This window comes from Medicago truncatula, chromosome 1 (genome assembly GCF_003473485.1).
Source record: "Medicago truncatula cultivar Jemalong A17 chromosome 1, MtrunA17r5.0-ANR, whole genome shotgun sequence".
Classification (NCBI taxonomy): domain Eukaryota; kingdom Viridiplantae; phylum Streptophyta; class Magnoliopsida; order Fabales; family Fabaceae; genus Medicago; species Medicago truncatula.
The window spans coordinates 29,189,649-29,207,865 of NC_053042.1; the positions used below are offsets into that span (position 1 = coordinate 29,189,649).

The following is an 18,217-nucleotide window of genomic DNA, read 5'->3' on the forward strand; positions in this document are numbered from 1 at the left end:
TATATATATATATATATATATATATATTGAAATTCAAACTTGTTAATTATTCAATCAATACTGTGAACCTTGGTTTTAAATTACAGTTGCGGTCGTTGCGATTTTGATCATTACGGTTGCTGGACCTGCATTGCAACTGCTGCTGCTTTAGATAATTTAAATTTTTTACAAACCATATAAAGTGACACGGGTGCCAACACACACGTTGACACGGTTAATAATTAGAGAAAATCACATAATTTAGTGTAATTATAAGTGTCGGTGTCGTGTGTCTGACATCGGGAGTCAGGACACGTGTAATCCGAAGAGTGCACGTGCTTCATAGCTATTTACCCACAAAAATCTTAGTTGACCTCGTAAATAGGGATTGAAGGGTGCTTTATGTAACGCCTTATTTCTATTAAAGCGGTAAAACATGCGAATAATACATATATTCAAGAAATAGACGCTACATCATCATACAAAATTCAAATTCAACATGCATGCATAAAAATCTCAACAGTCGCAGCGGATATAAACCAAATACTTCGAAGCATACATGGCATGATATCAAAAATACATCAACATAAATGTTCTCCAAGTCCCGACAAATGGGTAAACCTCCAACATGAATAAATCCAAACAGATAATTTAGACCAACATAAACAGACGTCTAGATCAGAGCCTATCCTGATATGTGTCAAACTTGTTCAATATTCAATCAATACTTTGAACCGTGGTTTTAAATTACAGTTGCAATCGTTGCAATTGTGGTCATTATGCTTGCTGTGACTTGCATTTCAACTGCTGCGGCGTTAAATAATTTAAAATTTTCACAAACCATATAATGTGGAACTGGTTTCAATACACTATTTACCCACCATAGCGGTCTTAATTAACCTTGTAAATACGGATTGAGGGGTGCTTTAGTTTTTAATTTTGGAAAGATTTAAACGAACATGGCCGAAATTGTGTGATGCAAATCGTGAAGCAATGCAGTTACGGTGTGGCTATACACGTACGTAATTAAAGTTCACACCGTAGTTGCGGTGTGATGCCATCGTAGAGGCTAACGCATCGGCAATATTTCAACAGCAATTGCGGATGGAGACCGCAATTTGAGAGTTGAAACTATATGCTCTGAACTTGGGTTGGCCTGGTGGTGTTGACTTGGGGCCTTGGAGTTTGCTCCTCCTCAAGGTCTCAGATTCGATTGTCCCTGGAGCCAATTTGGATGGCCTAGTTTAACTTCTTAAAAAAAAAGTATGCTCTGAACTTCATGATGTAATGAGAAAAGTTGGTAACAAATTATCCTTTTTTGTGGTTATAGGGAATGGCATTGTTGTGGTTAACAGCAATGATCAAACCAACGGAAGGCGTTCAAACACCAACATCATGGGAAATGGCAATGTTAATATCTGCCTTTATTCTCATTTCAATTGCAAGTGGTGGTGTTTCATGTTCCATGGCATTTGGTGCAGACCAAGTAAATATAAAAGATAACCCTAATAACAATAGGGTCTTGGAAATGTTTTTCAGCTGGTATTATGCTTTTGCAAGTATCTCTGCCATAATAGCTCTCACTGTAATAGTATATATCCAAGATCATCTTGGTTGGAAAATTGGTTTTGGAGTTCCAGCAGCACTCATGTTTTTGTCCACACTGTTATTCTTTCTTGCTTCTCCTCTTTATGTAAAGATTCAAAAAAGAACCAACTTGTTCGCTAGTTTTGGGCAAGTAATCGTTGCTTCCTATAGCAACCGAAAACTTCCATTACCGCCTAAAAATTCACCTCAATTTTACCATCACAACAAGGACTCAGATCTTGTAGTTCCAACAGATAAACTAAGGTAGATTTATTTATTTATTTTTATCTTTTGCATATTCCATACATTTTGGTGAAATACTCGCAACTAACTTTTATATCTCAGGTTTCTGAACAAAGCTTGTGTTATTAAGGAATTTGAACAAGATATAGCATGTGATGGTTCAAGAATAAACCCCTGGAATCTATGCACAGTAGATCAGGTAGAAGAATTTAAAGCCATTGTTAGAGTTATTCCATTATGGTCTAGTGGGATCATGATGACCCTTAGCATGGGAAGTTCATTTGGATTGCTTCAAGCTAAAACCTTGAACAGACATATCACCTCCAACTTTGAAGTTCCAGCGGGATCTTTGAGTGTTATCAATATAGGTACGGTAATTATATGGATAGTTTTCTATGATCGCGTTCTTATTCCTTTAGCATCAAAGATAAGAGGGAAACCAGTTAAGATCAGTGCAAAGAAAAGAATGGGAATTGGTTTGTTTTTATCTTTTCTCTACTCGGTAAATGCAGCGATTTTTGAGACTATAAGGAGAAGAAATGCAAACAATGGAGTGTTGGAAATGTCGGCATTGTGGCTTGCACCTCAACTTTGTCTAGCTGGTATATCTGAAGCAGTCAATTTCATAGGCCAAAATGAGTTTTATTACACAGAGTTTCCAAGTACTATGTCTAGTGTCGCCGCTTCGCTTTCTGGATTGGGAATGGCTGCAGGAAGCTTGGTATCTTCTTTATTGTTCAGCATTGTAGAAAACACTACTTCAAGAGGAGGAAAAGATGGGTGGATTTCTGATGATATAAACAAGGGTCATTTTGACAAGTACTCTTGGCTTATAGCTGGAATTAGTGCCTTTAATATACTCTATTATATAATTTGCAGTTGGGCTTATGGACCTGCAGTTGAAGAGTTAAGTAAGGATTAATGGCTTTGTGGAGATAAAGATGATTAAGTCTAAAAAATTGTGTGGTTGATGCATTTATTGAACTTCAGACATATTGTTATACTGCAAAAATTCTTAATAGGAAATGATCATGATTCACATTGAAATTGAATAGCCATATTAGTTTTTGTCACAAATGTGTAGGCTTGGTGGGAGAGCCAGAAAAAGAGAAATCATATGGGACACTATTATATATAAAGATAAAATCCATGTTGTAATAAGAATTAAGTACAAAATTGATCATCGAAATGATTCTCTACGCATTCCAACTGTATTAAATTATAAATTATATCAGATTTTTATAGTGTATCATTTCTTTGGCATAATTGCACTTTTGGTCCTCGCATTTTGACCAGCTCACGAAAATGGTCATGCCTCTTTCAAATCGAACAAAACCGTTCCTAAACTACATGTTTTTTGCATTTTTGGTCCTTACCCCTATTTGGCCTCCAAAAATGCTGATGTGTCCAATTTTTTCTTCTTTCAATTCTATTGAAATGCGAGAAAAAATCATGGAAATAAGAAGAAGAAGAAACATTGCAAATCTGGATTTTTTTCTTTTTTTTTTCTTATGTTTAAAGTTTATGAATTCTATTGTTGCTTGGCAATTCTTTCCGGCTTCATGTGTTGCTGGTGAACTGTTTAGAGTAGGGGTGGCAATATGATCCATGAGATTCATATCCATCCAATCCATCCACTACAAAATCCATCCAATCCATCCATCAAACAAAAAAATTTGTTAATGGATTGGATTTGATCCATCCACCTTATTTTAAAAATCCAATGGATCACCTCTTTAAATTAAAAAAAGTCCAATGGATATCTTCAAAAAATATTAATCTTTTTTATTTAAATAATTATATTTTTGATTATCACCTTATTTTTTTTAACTAAACTATTTAAATAAAAAAGCTTATTTATGCAAAACAGCTTATTAATATCTCATTTTCAAAAACAACTTATTTATGCAAAACAACTTATTACGATCTCATTCTCAAAACAACTTATTTATGAAAAACAGCTTATTATGATCTCATTTTCAAAAATAGTTTATTCATGCAAAACAGCTTATTTATGCAAAACAGCTTAGTATGATCTCATTTTCAAAAACAACTTATTCAAAACAACTTATTTATGCAAAACAGCTTATTAATATCTCATTTTCAAAAACAACTTATTTATGCAAAACAGCTTATTTCGATCTCATTTTCAGTAACAGCTTATTCAAAACAGCTTAATTATGCAAAATAGCTTATTATGATCTCATTTTCAAAAACAGCTTATTCAAAACAGCTTATTTATGCAAAACAGCTTATTACGATCTCATTTTCAAAAACGACATATTCAAAATAACTTAATTATGCAAAACAACTTATTATGATCTCATTTTCAAAAATAGCTTATTCATGCAAAACAGCTTATTAATATCTCATTTTCAAAAACAGCTTATTCAAAACAACTTATTTATGCAAAACAACTTATTATGATCTCATTTTCAAAAACAGCTTATTCAAAACAACTTAATTATGCAAAACAACTTCTTATGATCTCATTTTCAAAAACAGCTTAATTATGCAAAACAGCTTATTATGATCTCATTTTCAAAAACAACTTATTCAAAACAAATTATTTGTGCAAAACAACTTATTACGATCTCATTTTCAGAAACAGCTTATTCAAAACAGCTTATTTATGCAAAATAGCTTATTATGATCTCATTTTCAAAAATAGCTTATTCAAAACAACTTATTTATGCAAAACAGCTTATTACGATCTCATTTTAAAAACAACTTATTTATGAAAAACAGTTTATTACGATCTCATTTTTAAAAACAGCTTATTCGAAACATCGTATAATAAGCTATTTTGCATAAATAAGCTGTTTTGAATAAGTTGTTTCTGAAAATGAGATCGAAATAAGCTGTTTTGCATAAATAAGTTGTTTTGAATAAGTTGTTTTTGAAAATGAGATCATAATAAACTGTTTTGCATAATTAAGCTGTTTTGCAGAAGCAGTTTTAGAAAATGAGATCATAATAAGCTATTTTGCATGAATAAGCTGTTTTGAATAAGTTGTTTCTGAAAATGAGATCGAAATAAGGTGTTTTGCATAAATAAGTTGTTTTGAATAAGCTGTTTTTGAAAATGAGATCATAATAAGCTATTTTGCATAATTAAGCTGTTTTGAATAAGCTGTTATTGAAAATGAGATCGAAATAAGTTATTTTGCATAAATAAGTTGTTTTGCATGAATAAGCTGTTTTTGAAAATGAGATCATAATAAGCAATTTTTAATAAATAAGCTGTTTTGAATAAGCTGTTTCTGAAAATGAGATCGAAATAATCTGTTTTGCATAAATAAGCTGTTTTGAATAAGCTGTTTTTGAAAATGAGATCAAAATAAGTTGTTTTGCTTAAATGAGCTGTTTTGAATAAGCTGTTTTTGAAAATGAGATCATAATAAGTTGTTTTGCATAAATAAGTTGTTTTGCATAAATAAGCTGTTTTTCAAAAGAGATCCTAATAAGTTGTTTTGCATAAATAAGCTGTTTTTTTAAAAAGAGATCGTAATAAGTTTTTTTGTATAAGATAAGTTTTTTTGATAATACACCTATCAAAAAAAAATAATACACTTTAAAAAAAATAATTCACCTATAAAAAAAATAATACACTTTAAAAAATTATACACTTTGATTTATGGATCGGATGGATTATCCATCCATTAAAATCTAATAATGGATGGATTGGATGAACTTTATTCTAATTGGATGGACTGGATGGTTTTTTTTAAGAAAAAATAATAGTGGATTGTAATGGACTAATGGACCTTTTTTGATCAATCCATTAGGATCCAAATCCATATCCATCCAATCCATCCACTTTGCCACCCATAGTTTAGAGGAACGGAAGGATCGAATGAAGCAAGAAGAAGGAGGAGGAGATAAATCAATTTGGGAATTTTGGAAAACTAGGGTTTTTATCCGTTAACCCACTTTATATAATTTCAATTTTTATTTCTATTACTTTTAATTTCTGAAGAAAAAATTGAAGAAATTTTAATTTTTGAAATGTTAAAATGTTTTTTCAAATTTTTAAACTCATTTTGATGAAAAAGCTAATGTCATTTTCCATGTTGGAAATTTTGGCCACATCATTAAAAAATTGGACACATCAGCGTTTTAGGAGGCCAAATAGGGGGTAAGGACCAAAACTGCAAAAAACATATAGTTTAGAGACTGTTTTGTTCGATTTGAAAGAGGCAAGACCATTTTCGTGAGCTCGTCAAAATGCGAGGATCAAAAGTGTAATTAAGCCTAATTATTTTAACACTCCGAGTGCATTAAATTATAAATTATATCAGATTTTTTATAGTGTATCATTTCTTTGCTATAATTATTTTAACACAGATTTACTTCAAAGAAATGTTCATATGAGAATTAGTTTGTTTCAATATCGTATCATAAAAAATCATTTTTAACTTTGAACACGACATTTTTAGGATAATAAAATTTAAAAACATGATTAAAATGAGAAGTTGTTTTGAATAGTTTTTAATAAAAATGCAACTTCAAGGAGGAGGTGATTTATGGTACTTAAATCTCTTCTCAAAATGCAGCTTCAAGAGGATGTGATTTATGTTAAATAGACTTAAATCTCATCCCAAAAGCTCACTCAAAGGATGAGGATACTCAAACATATTTATACATTCAACAACCTATGATCCTGAGCGATATGAGACTAACAACAAACTACAAACAACTTCAACAATGTAATCGAGCGAAAACATTATAAGATTATCTTAGGTAAAAGTTGCATTGTGTTGGAGATTGGACCGCGCCAAATGACGTTGCTGTGCATAGAGAAGGGGTCTTTTTTTTTTTTTTTTTAATATAAAATGCTAATAAATTAATTGCTTTAATTTCTTAACTCTTTCAATCCCTTATTTAATCCATCATTTAGCTCAAGCAAGTGAGCCACCCTCGAGAAGAGGTCTAGCCGTTGGACAAGGAATCGCACACAAAGAAGAGTCTTGTCAGAGATGAAATCGCGCATAGAGAAGTGTCGTATACATGGAATGGCAACTTGAAAAGGCGCCAACGTACACTAGATGTCAAAGAGAATGGAAGAGCAGAGATTGAGAGAGGATAGGGTTCGGTTATTTTTATTGTTTGAAATTTTACTTGTAAGGCCAAGAGGATGCTGAATTTAGCTAAAGCCGCTATAATCCAATTACTCAAAATACTGTACTACTAAACCAAGTCACTTTCAAATACCAAACACACCCGATACAAACTACTAAAATAAAGCAAAGCAAAATAACAAGGAAATCATAAATTCACCAAAAATGCAGAGATATTTTATAAAGAGTTAAAAGACATTTAATTTGATAGGGAGAGTATTAAATTTGACTGAGAGAGTACGTAACAGAATGCACGCCATATATATGCACTTTTAGCTAAGATGTGATACCATTTGAACACACAAAGTGATTGTCCAAACTCCAAACTATTGCATTTCACAAGCACTCATATAACTTCAGTCTAATAAATCTTCATCTTCCATTTCTACTATGACTATGTCTATATATGTTCCATTGCAACAAGAAGAAGATCCAGATGATGAATATACCAACCAAAAAGTGGACAAGGAAGTTCAATGTTCAGGTGATGCTGATGAAATGGTTTCTCAACCACAAAGGAGCAAGGGTGGTCTTATCACTATGCCTTTCATCATTGGTATGTTATCTATCTATTCTAAAATAAAAAATAAAATTCCAACCAGACCGACAAAATATTCTATGTTTTATTTCATGTTTATTTTAAAAGTTATAATAACATTTTTATTAATTGTTTGATATACGTGTTCTTTTATATCTGGTTAATTAACTATTGAAATTTTCCGGTTGGTATATATCTTTATCAATGATTTTCGAGTGTTGAATGCTTGAGAGAGAGTGAGAGTGAGTTATATTATTAAATCATGGATGGATTGTGTATGTGTAGTGTTATAACATGGATAGTGTTAGTTGTGGGAATTATATCTCCTCTTTAGTAAAAAAAAAAAAACATACATATACTTTTTTTTTTATGAGAATTATATGATAAAAGTTTTAGAATTCAGCCATAGATCAGTAGATACAAGGTATAACATATAAGTAATAAAGAAGGAAGAAAAATTTGTGTACCTTGTATGTTTAGGTTCATGAAGGATAACTGTTGTCGGAAGGATGAGAGAGACGACTACCCTCATTCCGTGTAGCACCAGAAGAATTCACAATAGTTTAACCGTATGATGGGATGACGTTTAAATAGCTAAACGGCTGAGGGCAGGGACCTCTCATTGGGCTTAGCTAAATGGTCCAACCCATCACGGTCCATTTAGAAAGAATAGCTCAATCATACATATTCATCAACTAATGAGTGTTTAATACAATAGACCATATTATAAATTATAACATTAATTTATAATAATTGATTATTGTCAATCCATAATTGATTAATTAAATAATTAATCCAACAATCTCCCACTTGGATGACAATACTCAATTACTAAAAGAATATAAAGTTTTAACTTTAAAATATATGTATGGTCAAAGCACTAATTCGAAATAGAAGTAAACTTTAATACTGCAGAAATTGAATCCGATAGGGAAAACAAATCATACAGGTCAAAGACTCCCTTTTCTAACAAATGATGAATTTATTGTGAGACACTTGAATTAAAAGAATGTGTCAATAAAGAATGGCTCAAGCATTTTAAAAATGCTATAACAAACTCCCACTAACCCAAAATATCATAGACTTAATCAAATCATTATGAGTTACAATACTCATTTATATAAGTATGTGGTTAGTGGTTCTGCCAATGAGTTTTTAATTCTATAAAAGTCATATATCCACAAAGGTATAAGAATAGTAATTACTTATAGGGATAGCCTATAAAGAGAGAGTAATTACATTTAGTCTAAATCGATAAATGTTCTACGACATTCAATTAATCCACGTTTTAGAAAAAATGTGACTATGAAAATCCATAAAGAAATCGAAAATTCAAGAATCTTCAAAATGGATTAACATAGACACTTAGTTTAAAGAAAAGATGTGGATTAATGTGGCCACTAAAATGTCAATAATGAACGAACATTTATGATTATCTCAAATTGTAAGTACTACAAGAACACAATATCATACTCGATAGGAGTATTGATATTATACATTGTACTTATTATTTATAACCTCATAAAATGTGGAACGTTGGTAAAGAGAAGCACAATATATATTTGCATGCTGAGAGGTTATTGTGCATATTCCAACAAAATTGACTTTAGCATTCAATTATGATGCTTATTGAGATATTAAAAGAATTTTAATATATATCTCAATATAATAGAATCAGACTAAAGTTTACAGTTTCTTAGGCTATGCCATATTTTATAGTGTGCACAAGAGTATATGACAACGATGAGAATAATATTGTGTACACATTTATCTTGATCTCACATATGTATAAACAAGAGTGAGATTTTCCATTTGAGCTCATAATACATAGTGTTGTGTACACACTCCCACTGATCCCACATATATACAAATAAGAGTAAGTGAGATTCTCATTAGTGATCACTGATATAAATATTATAATGTAATATTCAACAGTGGGATACTTGATTACTAGTGCAAGATTATTAACATAAGTGGTTACATAATTTTAACTAATAAAGTTTCATGAACTCAACCACATATTTTGTACATGAACATAGCAGAATTATTAACACAAGTGGTAACTCAAGGATAGTATGAAACCCCCATAAATACATATTTTATCAATGACAGATATTATCAAGAATTGAGTTTCGTAGTTAACCACATATTATGCATTTAGAATTAAGGAGAATGTAAATTTTCATTTAAGAATTTTATAACACAAGATCTCCTTTTCACAATTAAAATTTCAAAGAATTTTATAAATATAGTAACCTTAATATGACAGAGTATGATGCTTATGTAAAAGGTTTATCATCATATGAGTGAGATAAGTTTCTAGTATTATAATAAAATAGGATATGAGACTCTATTCACAATTTTAGCAGCTCACTCAAAACTCAAATGCTACAATTATAGTTACACACATTTGAGAAAAAAATTAGGTTACACGCAGCGGAAATACATAAGACTTATATTTTATTATTATTGAGGATATAATAGAAAATAGTCACAAGCTTCCATAAATATTAAAGAATAACAATAATATAAAATATGTCAAAATATAGTAAAATTAAATATCCCAAATATACCATTTATAATTATTTAGAATAGTGGAATAAATAAATTTTTCTCAACAAAGTTGTTAAGAATTTTAGGATTTTGACATATGGCTTTTACAAAATAAGTTTACAATAATATAAAAGGATATGGAAGTATATAATAATTTATAAGAAAAGACTATAATTAATATCCTCAATATAAGTCCCTACAATAATTTTATATCTAGAGTTATGAAACAAATAATATATTTGTTTATAAGATATAGTTAATTGACATGTAGAATTTTCCTCGCTTGTTGAAGAATTATATGTTCTCCACTTGATGAGAATAATAGTTAAACTAATAAGGTATTTTTCTTACCCATAAAAGGATGATTATGTTTAGTAATGTCATACCGATAGGGTATATCCATCACGTTACATAATACATAGCAAAGATTCTCCCACTTGATAGAGAATAGAATATGATAGATGAATTAAAAAGTTTGAAAGATATTTTGAATAAAATATTCAATTATTTCTCTATCACATAATGATATGTTAAGTAACGTCACACCGATAGGGTATGTCCGTCATTCACACAACAAAGGGATAATAGCAATCCAAAATATATATATATATATATATATATATATATACAAAAATAACATTTAAATAGAAATTTAATTCAAAAATTAGAATAATATTGGATTGCAAAATTTATATAGTTTGCTACATGTCTTTTAATAGAGTAACTTACTTATTCTAATCCAATTCGAGATCTTAAGAATAATATGTAAGAACTATATCATCACAATGTACGATTCTTATGTCTTAAAAATTTAAACATTGATAGAGTATTCTAATTATAATTGACATAAGTATACACATTTTAGGTACATTGAATAATAACAATTATATTAATAACAACACACCGATAGGGTATGACTATTACCAATATAATGCTAATCTATTTAACAAAATTCGCATAATTGTATCCACGATAGATGAGATTGCAATTATACAAATCAATAATGTTTATGCTTAAGAGAATATGATACAATAATATCATGCATAAACAATTGTACTTAATTTACTCAACTTTGGTCATATTCAAATAATAGAAAAATGTGCTTAACAATATTTTAAATTAGCACATCATAAATATGACTTTAGAATTTATCTATATGAAATAGTATAATACCAAGAGCTATTATTTAGAATACACGTGTGTCAATTAGTTTTCTATTTTATCGAGAGTAGAACTCTTAGAATAAATTTTTCAACACTCCCTCTAATTTAAATTAGAATTAGAATATAAATACAACATGGAGTATTATAGTAATACTATATAATAATTATAGAGTTCTATTTAGAATATTATGGAAAAAGGATTTCACTTTTATATAGGATATTACAATTGCACAGCAAAGAGTAGAATGAATAATATTTTGGATCTTTATGCTAAAACAATATGAAAGAAAGAATAAATATTAAATTCAATATATTTGGCATAAGAATTAATAAAATTGAGCCTTCTATAAATTAACAAGATAGTTAGTGTTACTAATGTAAGAGAGAAATTTTAAAATAGTGTAGGCGCAAATATTGAGAATATATGATTTTGAAAGAAATATTCTCAGTTTAATTGATACGATCCTTTCAAGATTTAACAAAATTTTGAAACCCATAAATCAATAATATATATGCTATAATAGTCAAATTTTCTTTACTTAATAAATAGTTGAGGGTATCAACAAATCCCAAAATATAGTAATTTATATAGAATATTTGATGCAAGAATATATAAGAGAGTCTAAGAATTTTCATAATCATAACACTTTAAAAGAATATTTTTTCATAAGTGTTATTACTATAAAAAATATTTTCACATAGAATATTTTAGACTCAAATATAGAGAATATATGATTTAAAAGAGTATATGATTATCATATTAATTTACATCAAATATATAGAAATTTTATAAGGTAATTTAAATCCCAAACTAAGGGTACTGAATAAATCAAATCTTGTTAAATATATTTTGGGTGTAAAATAATATACTAATATTTACTAGATAATTGGGGATGAAAAAAAATTCCTCATTGACACATTAAACTCAAATTTAAAAGAGTGAGATTATTTCTCAAGTGTCATATAAGAGTAAAGAATGTTCATAAAATTTTCACAATAAATATGTGAGAATATAATTGCTTTAGAATATATTTTAATTGTCCCCGTATAAAATATCTAGTGTCAAAACAAATTCCAAAATGACCAGAATATAATAAATAATAATTAGTTGTCATAAAATAAACCCTGGAATTTTTGATAGTATCCCAATCACCTCATATGTGCTTAGCCTTAGTCTCAGTTTTATTTATTTATTTTTAAATGGCCAAGTTTAAGAAAAAAAACTGAACCGGGTCACTAGAAATGTAATCTGGTTTAACCCATTTTGTTTGGTTTTGGAGCGGGTCACCTTCGCCCGCATAACTGTAAATGGGTCGATATTGACCCACGGAGCGACTCGGTTGTTTCTGCGATTTTCACAGTGAAACGCGTCGGTTTTAGTACGGATCTAGTCGATTTTGAGAGAAGAAAAGAACCCATATATCAATTTTGAGAATTATCGACTTAATCGACAGATGTAAAGAAATAGGGTTCATCACAAAATCCAAAATTAGAACAGTTTATTTCTCATATTATTCTTATCGATTCGCTTTCTGGGAAACACAGTAGTCGTGCCGTACATTTCATATGAGAAAAACGGATTTGGGGTCATATGGCAAAACACAGAATACCAGACTCGTGAATCAAGATGGTGTATATATTGTTCAACCGACTTTTACATAATAATAAAATATGATTTATGTAATTAAACAATAGCCATAAACCTATAAATAAGTTCGGTTCCTACTTGTACGTTCTCAACGAAAACAATTTGGTACATGAAAATCAGTTGCTTACAATAACATGTTATTCACAAAACCCTTGAAACAATTCTGGCATACGGATTAAGAATTAATGCCATATTTTAGGGCTCGAAATTCTACAGCAACTTATAATACGGTTGTGATTTAAACAACAAATAGCCATACATGTATCTACTTGGCTCACATACCAATTGATAAAAGTTCTAGAATTCAGCCATAAATCAGTAGATACAAGGTATAACATAGAAGTAATAAAGAAGGAAGAAGAATTTGTGTACCTTGTATGTTTAGGTTCATGAAGGATAACTGTTGTCGGAAGGATGAGAGGATGACTAACCTCATTCCGTGTAGCACCAGAAGAATTCACAATAGTTTAATCGTCTGATGGGATGACGTTTAAATAGTTAAACGGCTGAGGGCAGGGACCTCTCATTTGGCTTAGCTAAATGGTCCAACCCATCACGATCCATTTAGAAAGAATAGTCCAATCATACATATTCATCAACTAATGAGTGCTTAATACAATAGACCATATTATAAATTATAACATTAATTTATAATAATTGATTATTGTCAATCCATAATTAATTAATTAAATAATTAATCCAACATTATATTTATTTGATGCAAATACTTTTTTTTTATTATTGTTTATTTTTAATTAACTAACTACCAAACCCGTGCTTCACACGAGTTCAATAATGTATTCGATAAAAAAAATCTTCGAAAGAAGAGATGTTAACACGATGGAATATTGTGATTCATCATAAAATATGTATGGGCTGATTAAGAGAGCATATAATCAGTTTATGAGATTAGGAATTGACATAATATTTAGGATGAAAACAATTGGAACCAATAAAGGAACCAATGATGTGTGAATTTACATATTATGTAAAATTATAAAAAAGAGTGTTGTTGTTATAGAGTTACCAAAAAATGATTGATACCCATATTTACATCAAATGAAATCAAGCAAAGAAGTAGCATCTGTGAGTGAAGATAATCTAGTCTAGCATTAGAGTTAAGGTGATCTGTTGAAAGTGCGGATCATGAACACCAAATCTTTATTTGGAAACGACTTGAACGTCATATTTTTAAGTGGCTACTCTAGATCAAAAATTAACTTATCACTTACCTCTAACATATGTTCTTGGCAAAATTTGAACCATTGGCCGCCTAAGTATTTTTTGTAACTTGCTCTCTTTGCCGTTATCAAACGACACTTATACCTTTTTTTAGCTTGTTTGTCGATGAGTGTGATTGTTTTTCGTGTTCCTTTTAGAAATGTCATTGATATCTCATTTGAGAAGTGCTAGGTATAAAACAAATTGCAGCGTTGTCATACCCCAAATTTTGACCTAAGATCCCACTGACACACGTCTCCGAACTCGGACCAGACTCGCATTTCAGTGAAAAATTCGGCAGGGAGGTATTTTGAAATACCTCATAAAATTCCGAATCGGACCCTCTTCTCTCAGCCTTTAATTATTTATTTCCATCTTTTAATTTAGAACTCTAATTTTAATTTTAGTCCAAGATTAGATTAAATTTCTTTTATTCCCATTTTAAATTTTTATTTTTTAGATATTATCCTTTTAATTATTTTTTTCTTTTTAAGTCCAAAAAGTCCAAAATCCAAAAAAGGTCCAGGTGCAGAATAACAGCATCACGCGTATGCTGTTCCAGTCCAAATCCAGTTCACACTGCCTCATCTGAAACAAATCCAGTAAAAAAACAAACGCATTTCCCTTTTTCTCCTCCACAAACTACTGATTTTTTGCTCATCAGTAACAAATCCTAGCCTCAAACTCACTCTATAAGTAGAGACCTGCACAACAAAGAAAAACACGAAAAAAAACAGAGAACAACAGAACACGGGAAATACAGCAAAACACGAGGAACAACAGAGGAAACGGAATCGCAACACGGCATCGCAGCACAACACACACACGTACACACGTACACACACACGTACGCAACACGGCATCGCAGCACAATTTCGGGCTATTACACAACAGGTTTCGTCAAACAGATCGCAAACCTCACTCAAAGCGGCCGATCCAGAAACAAACATCACAGAACCAAACGAATAAAGGTAGTAGTATCTCTTTCTTTTAGATCTAGGGTTGTTGGTTTTGATTCTGGAAATTTCAAGTTTGTAAATGAATAGAGGAGAGAGAGTCGAGTGAAAACAGCAAAAAAAAATAGGAGCTTCTAGCTCCGGCACGGCGGCGCCGCCGCCTAGGCCGGCCCACCGCCGCGCCGGCCGCCCCTCACCTCCACCGGAGAAGAAGAGAGAAGAGAGAGGATAGGGATTTAGAGAGAGAAGGAGACGGAAGAGAGAGAAGGAGGGGAAGGAAATGAGAAATTTAGGGTTTACAACCCTTATATACTCTTCAAACCGGGTCGCCCATGACCCATGACCCGCGACCCGTTTCGTTTCCTTAAAGCCCAATTTTTTTTTTTTTGCTTTCTGCACCCCACCATGTGTTTGGACCTTTTTTTTATTCTTTTTCGCATTTATTTATTTTTCTTAGCATTTTAATTTTATTGCAGACCTTAGAATGTAAATAGGCTTTTTATGTAATAGTCATAGATTTTATATTTCTAACTTAGGGTAGCCGCGCTTTTATTCTTTATGCTCCGTTAGTTTATATGTTTATTCAAAAATCACAAAAACATGCAAATAACCAAAAAATCACAAAAAAAACATTTTTCCATAATAAACCTTGATCCTAAATCAAGTGATCGTCCTTTTTTTCATTTTATTTTCTCAATCAAATATCAATCAATTTAATCATACTTCGAGTTATCTTTTTTTTTTAATAAAAAACACAAACAAATTCTTATTTGCCACTTGGCTTTTATCTTTAAAACCTTTTTCAAAAAAACTAATAAAAAAACACAAAACCAATCAAACGTTGTTTTCTACCCCGAACTACGAGGTTTTGATCCCTCACGGGTACGTAGGCAGAGGACCATGTCCTTTCAAACAATAAAAAATGTAGATAAATTAGGTCTCACTTTCTATTTTCTTTTTCATCATATTAATTCCTTCTTTTCAAAATAAGCAAGCAAGTTATAGCACATTGAATTAAATAAAACCAAGAGGTTCCCGTAGAGTACTATGGACGTAAAGGGTGCTAATACCTTCCCTTTATGTAACTAACCCCCGAACCCTAAATCTTTTCAATATGGGGTGTTTTGAACTTTTTTCCCCTTTTCCTTAAAAATTAAATGTTCGGTCGTGAAATAAATTAGTGAGTCAAAAGCTAATCAAATAGCCTTGATCTCCGAAAAAATGACGCGACAGAAATGGCGACTTCACTGGGGACCCCCCCTAAGAGGGTTGAGCCTAACTTGGCTTTATTTAATTCTTTGTGCTATAACTTGCTTAAAACAAAAAAATAAAGATGGAAATAATTGTATATATCTTTTACCTTCTCTCTTTCTTCCTTTCTTTTAAATATGAGTGGTGAGATAAAGCCCTACACCCGGGCTTGAGAGAAACATAAGATAGGACGGTGGTATAACCAAAGTGCCTTTCCGAGAGTCAAGTCTCGTGTTTAGGTTCATGTGGTACAACCCCACTCAATGGAGGAATCTTGAAAGTAACTATGTTGGCATGAATAGTCGTGTTGGCATTATATTTTCAAGTGACCGTCGAAGTTGAGGACCTTTAGTTACCCTTAACCCATCTTGGCCTTTTTAGGACGTAGTGCGGTGGCTAATCAAGAGTAGTCTTGAATTAGTTGATACGCGATACTACACTCAAATGAAACTTTCCTACGGATATTATTGGATCAAGAGTAGTCTTGTAACCTGATAACATTCGGAGGTAGTTGATGACTTTGGGAACTGGATAGAACCCGTGATACAGGTACAAATGAAACCATAGTCCTTACCAAATGGGGGTTATTACCTTTAAACTCCAACATGATGAGCTTAACCTACGCATAATCATGCATACATGCATTCATTCATAATTTTATCTTTTTTCATCAAAAAATATCGAAGGGCTTATACTTGTTTTTGTAAATATCATAGGCATGGAAAGAAGAAATACTAGGAAGTTTACATTCAGGAAATTGGATCTAGAGAACTTAAAGAAGCTTGCATTTGAAGTAACTAGCTTGGAGAATTTTTGTGATCGTCATGGGAAGTTGCTTGGTGTCCTCTGGACAAATATCGATAAGGGGTGCTTGGAGACCTTGGTCCAGTTCTATGACCCTGCTTACCACTGTTTCACCTTTCCCGACTACCAGCTTATGCCTACCCTCGAAGAATACTCTCACTTAATTGGCCTACCCGTACTTGATAAGGTACCTTTCACTGGCTTAGAACCCTTTCCCAAAGCTGCCACCATTGCAAATGCCCTCCATCTCAAAACCTCCCTCATAAAAGAAAAACTTACCCTAAAAGGGAATCTCCCAAGCTTACCTACTAAATTTCTTTACCAACAAGCCTCCGATTTCTCCAAAACAAACAATGTTGAGGCCTTCTACTCTATCCTAGCTTTACTCATCTATGGCCTAGTATTATTCCCAAATATTGATAACTATGTTGACATCCATGCCATCCAAATTTTCCTCACAAAGAACCCAGTCCCCACATTGTTAGCTGATATATATCATTCCATTCACGATCGAACCCAAGTAGGTCGTGGAACTATCCTTGGTTGCGCACCCTTACTATACAAATGGTTTACCTCTCACTTACCTCAGACCCACTCCTTTCAAGCCAACCCAGAAAATCTCTCCTGGCCCAAAAGAATCATGTCCCTTACCCCATCCGACATAACCTGGTACCGTGCCACTTGTAACTTCACGAACATCATTGTCAGTTGTGGAGAATACTCAAATGTACCCCTTCTCGGTACGCAAGGAGGAATCAGCTACAATCCTATCCTTGCCAAACGTCAGTTCGGATGTCCAATGGAAGCTAAGCCAGATAACATCTACTTACAGGGTGAATTCTACTTCAACCATGAAGATCCCTCAAACAAAAGAGGGAGATTTGTCCAAGCATGGCATGCCATTCGCACACTCAATAGAAGCCAGTTGGCGAGGAGATCAGACTCTTTACAGGGGTCTTACACTCAATGGGTCATCAATAGAGCTTCCGATCTGGTCTTACCATATCATTTGCCAAGATACCTATCTTCAACAACCCCAGCTCCGGCTTTACCCTTGGCCCCCGCAACTGTGGAGGAATGTCAAGAGAAGTTGGCCCGATCGGAATATGTGGGTGCTACTTGGAAGAGGAAGTATGATGAAGCTATGCTCAAGA

At 31.9% G+C, this 18,217-nt stretch overlaps 1 protein-coding gene across 3 annotated transcripts in view; it reads left to right on the plus strand.

Moving 5' to 3' along the window:
• LOC25480702 (protein NRT1/ PTR FAMILY 1.1) overlaps positions 1–18,217 on the plus strand; it is a 58,033-nt gene that overhangs the window by 23,689 nt on the left and 16,127 nt on the right. The window contains exons 3-4 of one of the 3 annotated variants that reach the window (XM_039827146.1): positions 1,310–1,830; positions 1,912–3,038. In XM_039827146.1, coding sequence (XP_039683080.1) covers positions 1,310–1,830; positions 1,912–2,731 — 1,341 coding nt within the window. In that variant the 3' untranslated portion in view covers positions 2,732–3,038. Of the gene's footprint in view, positions 1–1,309; positions 1,831–1,911; positions 3,039–7,174; positions 7,486–18,217 lie in introns of those variants that run through there. The other 2 variants (XM_039827151.1, XM_039827148.1) reach the window with 2 other exon arrangements.